General features: G+C 40.1%; 2 protein-coding genes across 2 annotated transcripts; one reads left to right on the top strand and one right to left on the bottom strand.

Moving 5' to 3' along the window:
- Positions 1–16: 16 nt before the first annotated feature.
- On the top strand, positions 17–3,273 carry LOC307028355 (uncharacterized protein). The gene is made up of 2 exons (XM_079663305.1): positions 17–504; positions 876–3,273. The coding sequence occupies exon 2, from the start codon at positions 910–912 to the stop codon at positions 1,900–1,902; it is 993 nt and encodes a 330-aa protein (XP_079519431.1). The 5' UTR covers positions 17–504; positions 876–909; the 3' UTR covers positions 1,903–3,273.
- Positions 2,831–8,107, bottom strand: prmt2 (protein arginine methyltransferase 2; the record flags this gene model as incomplete). The annotated part of the gene is given in 9 exon segments (XM_079665765.1): positions 2,831–3,068; positions 3,637–3,733; positions 4,695–4,756; positions 5,169–5,200; positions 5,204–5,344; positions 5,509–5,564; positions 5,567–5,669; positions 6,069–6,230; positions 7,865–8,107. Coding segments are annotated over 9 exon segments (1,095 nt in total), but the record flags the coding sequence as incomplete, so codon positions are not given.
- Positions 8,108–8,731: the final 624 nt, after the last annotated feature.

Below are 8,731 nucleotides of genomic sequence, written 5' to 3'. Positions count from 1 at the left end.
AAGCCATTTTGTACGAATCGAAAGTTAAGAGGGCAGCAACATCAGTGCAAATCACTGATAGTTTCTTGTGAACTCTCCAATGAAACGAAACTTTTCTGAGGGACGAGGAAGTCACTGTAGGATAGTATCTACCCGTCATTGATATTGACTTGGAATACACAATGTATGCCCATCAGATACTTGGTGTTGTACATTTTGCAGACACTGATTTAATGTTGGATCATCATAAGAATAATTTGTCCGGTATAATTCATTTTTTTGACTTAGGATGTGCAGACTCTCCTACATTAATGTCTCCTTCTCTGCGACGCAATACAAGTTATTCCGCCGCACGCTAGATGTTGCTGCAGCCCCTGTGTCTGGTAAACAGCCCTTTGCAGGAAAAAGGAGGGCTCAAAATGCTATCCCTCAGCCTTTATTTAACGGCGTAATTACAGTGCTTAACTGCGCTTAAAGGATCATTTCTTTAAACAAATGCCCGTTTTCTTAAGAAGAAATAACACGGTATGTAAAATCCCTTGTTTATGTTCCATTATTCGCATCGTAACATCGCATTGTTAAGGGCGAAGCCAGGCCTACATTGTAGTGCCTGTTCTTCAGTAAGCTTGTGTATTTCTATACATCCATGGTGTTTCTGGTTTTCAATTTTGCATGCAGATTAGTTTTAGAACAGTTTGACAACACTCGTAATCCGGTCAGCTAGCGTGCGTCATTAACAGGGAAGTGATACAGAAAATATGATAATCGTTATCATATAATGTTTTTTTTTTTTTTATGGCAATAAAGCTGATAAGACACAGACTTTATACATGCATGTCTACCCTCAGCTACACCACTTTAAAGCACGATAAACATAATGTGTTTATCCCTTTCAGATGTTCCTCGCTCTGTGGTATTGTAGATAGCACAATGTTGGATAAAACCAGTGCTAAAGACCAACAGACTGGGCAGTGCTCGGACTGTCGATGTAGCCTTCCACAGCTGGACTCTGACACAACCTCCACTTCCTCCCCTCCTTCCAAGTGTGCATCCTGCCAGGCAGGCAGCAGCCTCCCTCTCGGGCGGCGCCCACACCGCCACCTCCGCCTGGACCCTCACAGCTGCAGCTTGTGCTCCAAAACATTCATCTCCTCCGCCCACCTGACCCTTCACCTGGCATCCCACAACAAGGAGAGGAAATTCAGATGTAGCACCTGCGGCAAGTACTTCCATCAGTCCTCCCACCTGATGGCACACAAGATAATACACAGCGGGGACCGGCCATTTAAATGCTCAGAGTGTGGCAAGACCTTCGGCCGGGCCTCACATCTGAAGACCCACCAGCGGCTCCACACAGGCGAGAAGCCCTTCAAGTGCACCTACTGTGACAAGTCGTTCACACAGAAGGCTGGGCTCCTGGCTCATGTTCGCCTACACACAGGGGAGCGGCCGTATAAGTGTGAGCAGTGTGGGGCCGGTTTTCGCTCTCTGCCCCTCCTGCTCTCTCACAAGGCTGAGGAAGCGTTGGGAAAGGTCAAACCAGTGCCAGTGCCAGCGCCAGCTCCGGCACAGACACCGAGTAGCAGCGAGGGTCTGAAGTGTGGGGTCTGCTGCCGCACCTTTGTACGATCATCATACATCAGGCTGCACATACGCCTCAACAAAGGACAGCGGCCTTATCACTGCAAAGTGTGCAACAAGACCTTTGTCAAGCTGGATACGTTTGTCAACCACTGTGACAAACACTTGAGGCAGAAACGTGCTAAGAGTGGGGTAACAGAGGTTCAAGACAAAGTTGTTAAACCCCCCATGTTTGTCCCGCTCTCCAGGCCTCCTTCTCCTGAATCCTTACCCACTCAGCCTTTATCCTCAGAGGTCAACACGCGCTCCAGAGCTAAAGCAAAGAGTAAAACAGAGCCATGACCAATGAGACTGTATCCACAGACAAAAAATAAATGTGCCATGACAGTTCTGAAAGAGACAAACACAACATTTGGAATTCAATAATTCCCAAAACGTTATTTTATTTGTATCAACATTAGTGTATTTTTTGAACAGTCATTTTATTTAAAATAATAAATGTTATTTAATATCTCTAGGTAAAAATGGTAATGCCTATTTTAGCTCATTAGGATAATTAAGAATTTAAGTGGCATACAATGTTCACTCTAATCTTCGAATGTACAAAAATGATTAATCTCAAACCATTATAAATGATGGTTAATCTGTTTCTTGAACCTGTACAAGCCTTCTGGCATGTAAAACACTCGAACAAAGTAAGAATCATGTAAATTGAATGCCTATTGTAAAACAATATGCACATAAGAGTAAACCTAAACATAAAATCTTCTCCTTTTTGCACCTGAGATCACAAATCTTTTCAAAACGGTTTGTTGTTTCAGATTTCAACCATTGTCTTCAGCCCAATATTTAAATACGTTTTAATACAGTTAAAAATAATGCTCCTGTTCATTAGTAGCATGTAGCTTCTTTGTTAATCTATCCTTTTGATATGGGTGTTCTGTAGTTCCCAGGCCTTTGACCGTCACACTTCATTCCATCAGCAGAAGCTCACAGCTCATATCCTACTGACCCTGAACTCAACACAAGAGGTTTTAAACTCTTTCCCTGTAGATCTCCAACACTTGCAGAGAATCCGTCACCTCCACATGGGGAAACTATTTTTCCCAACCTATGGACGGAGAGAAAAACCCCCCAAATGAACATCTCTAACAACACCATTTATAAGTCAAAGTCAAGATAGGACTATGGGGACTCTAATGTATGAGTCACTTTGCACGAGTCACACATGTAACCACAATGTTGTATAAGAGAATCAAAGAATCTACCATCAATGTATGGACATTTATTTAATGAATAAAGAGAGATTTCAAAGTGAAGAATAAATGTTTGCCTGGCCCTTTTCCGTTCCCCCCGTGCTGCTGTTAATACTCCAGTGCAGGGTGATGGTCATGTGGCGTCTCCAGACGGGGTTCCTGCGCAGGACGATGGTTCCAGCGATGGAGTCTCCCTCCAAAACTCTGACGGGCCGGTCCAGCATGAAAAGAGTCTGCTTCCAGTGCGTTGACCTGAAGAAAAGAAACAACTTAATACTGTCATGCATTAAAGTTTGTGACTTTTTGTGACACTTTAAGATTTTAACAACATTATTTGCACATAGAGAAATACTATAGGTGTTGTGTACATTGCTTAGTGTATTTTTATTTTTGCAAATGACAAATTCTGATTAGTTAAATTATGCGTCAAGGGCTATTAAAAATACTGTTCAGGGCTCAGGAGCATTGCTGTTAGTGAATAAACCATCCTCCACATTAAAACTACACAACATGATATACACACATCTTTGTCTCTTTCAATTTCATGATAGATATGATAAATATTTCAAATCATTTTTAAAAAGCGTCGATAGAACAGGCTTGAGCCACAACTTTTCAGTCTGTATACATTTGCTTTAGTTTTCACTATTTCAGAAGTAGTGGCTAACTATGTATCCATGAAAGAAAATCAGACTTTTCCACACCAAAATGAAACTGCACCTTTATTTCCTGAGAAATTAAACACATGGCTCTATCAGTTAGCATATCCAGCCTGTTTTGAGTGGAGCAATTCTTTGTATAAAAGGGAAACACCCAGCACCTCCAGGTCTTTGATCTCCAGAGTGTACATGTCCAGGAGCAGGGCATCACAGGGAGCCGCGAGGCAGTCGCTGGGGTCGATGAGGTGACTATTGAAACTAAACAGGGCAAAGGACAAATTGGATTTCTGAACACATGTCATAAGATAACTAAGAAACAGGTAAACAACACTAGACTCTGTATACCATACTAATTGTAATTTAAAGTGTGTACTCATTTGTCTACAAACATTGGTAAACAGTAACAGATTATAAACATGCTCATGTCACAACAGTTAGTACTGGTAGCAACTTCTAAATGAGAAATAAAGTGTATAAAATACCTGCAACACCTTTCAGAACAAAAATAATCTCATGTTATTTGAGACCATCGGATCTGATTGGACTCAATAATTCCCTTCAGCGATTCAGTTTTATTGTGTTGATTGCAAACCTTTACTCCAATTCACCATCTTTATTCACCAAATGATTTTGGCCTTTTTAGTACCAGGATGTCGCTTGAGGATGTTTCAGTTTGAATCACATCCTGACTATTCTGGTAACTTTCCATGGAGTATTGCTCTGCACTAACATACCCCATGAAGGAACTAAAAACCTTGAGCCATTTCCTCAGAGAAAAGGGGAATCAATTATTGTCAAATCAGCAACACCTTTTGGCAACCCAAAGCAAGTTTACAAATAGGGTGTAAAATCCTTTAAAAACGAATTCTACCGATTCCTGATGGTAACTATAAATGTGGGCCGTGTGCATATTTGAAACAACAGGAAACAGCCACCCACACACAGATACAAAAGAAAACAGGTCTAGCAGGTCTCCCTTGAAAAAGAGATCAATGATCTCAAGGCATACACCTGGATAAATAAAGGTTTGAAATGAAATGAAAACATCTTAGGAATCCTCTTATGCAATACAAAAGTTGTAGTTTACTTATTAACTTATGCTTAACTTATCTTGTTTTTCTTCTCATGCTAGAAAAATACCAGTTAGCATCAGAGGTCAGCGTTAATTGTGGTTGGAAAGTGACCACTTAAATGTTTCGGGCTACTTGAGGCAACTTACAAAGACGCCAGTTAGTTGCTGCCTGAGACCAGCTGCCTGCTGGTGGATCAGTCACACTGGATCTATTTTGAAGACACAATTACTACGTACATATTGAGGGCTTTATGTACAAATTGTGTGTATAATTGTAGAAATGTACATGGTGGGAACTAAAGTTAACTGCGCTTACAATAATGAATCAACAGATCACCATATGCTTGACATACAATAAAATATTGTGGCATGTAGAGTCGATACAAACAAATGTATTCTCAAAAAATGTGGTACTTTTGTGACCGATATACACTTTACTTAAATTCAAATGTGCCGCTCACAGTGAATGTGACACTAATTTGAGTTTTATTGCATTGAAAATGGTTGCCATAGATGTGGCTTCTATTCTGATTGTCACATCATGATCCCTTGCATCACTATCTGGCACCACAGATTATTATACTCAACGATTAAACTTTACAGCTGAGTAGTGTATCTTACTGAAGAGGAGTACAGTCCAGTCCATAGGGCTGCTACCAGAAGGCCATCTTCTCTGCGTAATAGCTGTTGGCCTGACATGGCACCAGGGTGAGGGCTGCGGATGAGGTCCACATTACGCCGCCTTCTTTAAGCCAGTGGTCCCTGGCCAGCAGAACTGACTCCACCATGAACTCAAACTAGACCGGAGGGCGGAGAAACAAAAACAGGACGAGGTATATTAAACTCTTAGTGGGACTGTGAGCGGAAGAGCATTATGGGATCTGAATACAACTTCAATAAAACTTCAATAAAGCAGACCAAGTAGAACAGATATTACCATTATACCTTGTTGTGTTATTACCAGTAGGCAGTTTCCCATCCACTCAGACACCAGGATGTCCACCCGCTCTGGTAGATGTCCTCAGCTCGTCCCTGGAGCACCGTCACCACCTCCTCATAGCCGTTCTGCTTCACCAGCTGTCTGGTGTACTTGGCCATGGAGCTCGCCTCCATATCAAACAGCTACAAATCCCAAATTAGACACTGCTCACCCTGGGGTTTGTTCCATGTAGCAATACACCTTGTCCAGCAGATGGGAGTAAAAGTACACCAATGCATAGTACACTATACAGAGATTCTGTTTTTCCACATTTCTCATACTTCCAACTTCCTATGGGTTGTTTTTAGGTACTTTTGTTGACATTTTAGACATACTTTGAGCTTTAAAATATACTTTCAGAAAAATTCAATAATGCAATTATGAAATAAATATATATTAAAGTGTCAAATGTGGTCTATTATCAAAACCCTTTGTTTTTCCAGCTAACAAGTTGTTAATACTTAAAGGAAAATTCAAGACATTTTACACAGTCTGTTTCATAAGTAACCCCCCCCCCCCACTAGCACTACTGTTTACATGACCTGTGAGGGGCGTGCCAGCTGAGCGCAGAACAGGCTGATGATGCCAGTCCCACAGCCGAGGTCCATCACCACCTTATTCCTCACAGGAGTGCTGTTGCTGAGAATAACCTGCCTGTACGCCTCAGTGCGCCTTCTATCTGACAGCATCTCCGAGTGAAGCCTCTGTGGGATAATAAAATAAAATAAATAAAAAGTGATAAGAAAATACAGTTAGTGGTATGATTTGTGGATTTAACAAGTTAAATATGTGGAACATGTAACAAGTGATTTTAGTAACAACGTATAGGGATCAAATTGAACCATTAAGAATGTCCTCACTATAAAACTTTCTGTGCATTTCATCTTAGGAAAATCTGATGGGCAAAGGTTTGTAAGTCAAAAGCTGAACAGCAGCATGTTCCATCTAATTCACATATCTATTCTGGGTTCTTCCAACATTGTTTGTGAATGTCTTCATTTTTTGAAACTCTCTGAATGTGTTCTTAAACCCACCATATGCCCATAATGACATGTTTAAATATTGACCCATCTCACATCTTGCAGCAGATTCTCCACCTTCTGCCCTCAGGTTGGAGGTAGGCCTATAGGGTACTTTTGCAATTTGTACTAAATGCAATTTTAGTCATGGCACATTGCAAACGCTGTTTTTGCTTGTACTTATCGATAATAGAATGTGTTGCTGCCGTACAGTTGTGGTTGACGTAGCATTCGGTGCCATTTAGGTCCCCACCAGATTATATCATATATTTTGTATTTAAAAGGTCTAATGCTTATTTTTTTAAAAGCTTGGTTTTAAATGTTTATACCCTCTACCATAAAACAACAATGTTATTTAGCCAGGATATAAAAAATTCTAAATAATTACTCTGATTTTAGCACAAGTAGGCCAAATTGCTGTGTCCCCAATCATGTTTGCTCAACTTCTGTAACAGATATACAAAAATAAATCAAATAAATACAAACAAATTCTACATTTTTGTGAGTGTTGTATGACCCTTTTGCTAATATTCCTCACCAAATTGAAATTGTTGTTATTTCATTTGTATTGAAAATAAAGTGTGTGTCCCCTGTTTGAATGTCCCCCCTGTTACTCTGATTTGAATCCCTTTGGACACGCCCCTTTACTATTCTACTATTTGTATGACTCAAGAAGAAGGATACATTTTCAGTGGGAAATAATCTTCAAGAAGCAGAGTGATTGCGTTCTTCCTGCAACGTTTTTCTAATGTTTTAAAGAACTTAACTATTGCGGTAAAGCATAAAATGTCCACCCTGTTATGCTCATTTTTAGTGGAACTGATCATTTGTTTTACATTTAGAAAATATGGTGAATATATCTATCAAATATATGTTTCTGTTGTCACCAAGTGCTAGCTTGATTATCATCACACATGTAGCAATAGCCAAGTTTAGCATAAAATGTCCACCCTGTTACCGTCCACCCTGTTACTATTTGTCACAGTAACAGGGTGCACACACAGTAACTGGGGATGGTAAAAAAAAAAAAAATGTAAGCATAATATGCTGAGCTTGACCAAAAATATTTTTCTTATACTTTAACAAGCCATCATTCAGATTAAATAAAATAAAAACATGGAAAATTATGTTCTTTATTTTTGAATACCCTAGCTGAAATGGCACCGAATGCTAGGCCGTTTATGTTATGGTCATGTGTACATTATGTTCCTCTGTTTTTATAATGTACCATAATTGTAATCCGGGCACAATAAAGATGTATTAAATTGAATTGAAATAAAATAACATGCATAACAGTGTGATCTTTGAACGTTTCTAACCAGGGTCCCATAACGGCCAAAGTATTCCTCATCTTGCCATGGGTCCTCCAGAGAGGTGTCCTCCTCCTCCTCTTCCTCAGCAGCAGGCAGCTGGCGCAGGTAGCAGGCGGGGACATACCCTGCGATCCCCTGCAGCTCTGCCCACCACCACTCTGAAGAAGTCTTGGCGTGCACGAGCAGCGTGTCACTGTCCCCGCTGCGAGGCCACACGGTGCATCGATAAGTTAAGACTGAATACTTTTGTGAAATGAGCAGTTAATATTATCATCACAACACTTCAACAGCATGAACACTTCCGGTTTTGACGTCAGTTTAAATTACTGTGTCTTCAGGTGCTGTCGGACACATTGTTATCATCACTCGAATCGAAAATATACTGACATGTGTTTGATCTGGTTATAACATCACATAATGCACATCAAATATTTTCTTAATTTGGTCACAAAATAGTTATATTCTAACACTCTATGCTCTTGTTACTTCAGGCTAATTAACATCTGAAGCTTTCAAAGTAAAAGCGTATCATGGTGACTTCCAACCATAGAAACGGAATTTTAGAGGAGCACCTGAAGGCAGCAATGCGCTCTGGATTGGTGGGATAGAAACCACTTCATTGTTAAAAACTCTGACACTCTTCTTCTCGCACATATAAGAGAACGGTTCACAAAGAATTACTACTGCTTTTATTTTTCTCTTTTTTATTATTTTTTGAGTAGCATTAGTGCACTTCTTAATTTTCAAAGTATTAACACCTAAGTCATTTAAATACAAATGTATACTTTAGTTATTAATTTCAGTCAGCGGAAGGTATAGGAGCTCGCCCTTACCCTGCCACCAAAGTTACATTTCAATTTATACTATACACAA

The sequence above is a fragment of the Notothenia rossii genome, assembly GCF_949606895.1.
Source record: "Notothenia rossii genome assembly, chromosome: 2".
Lineage (NCBI taxonomy): Eukaryota > Metazoa > Chordata > Actinopteri > Perciformes > Nototheniidae > Notothenia > Notothenia rossii.
Note: the sequence above shows the minus strand (reverse complement) of the source record. Positions and strands in the feature narration are given on the sequence as shown.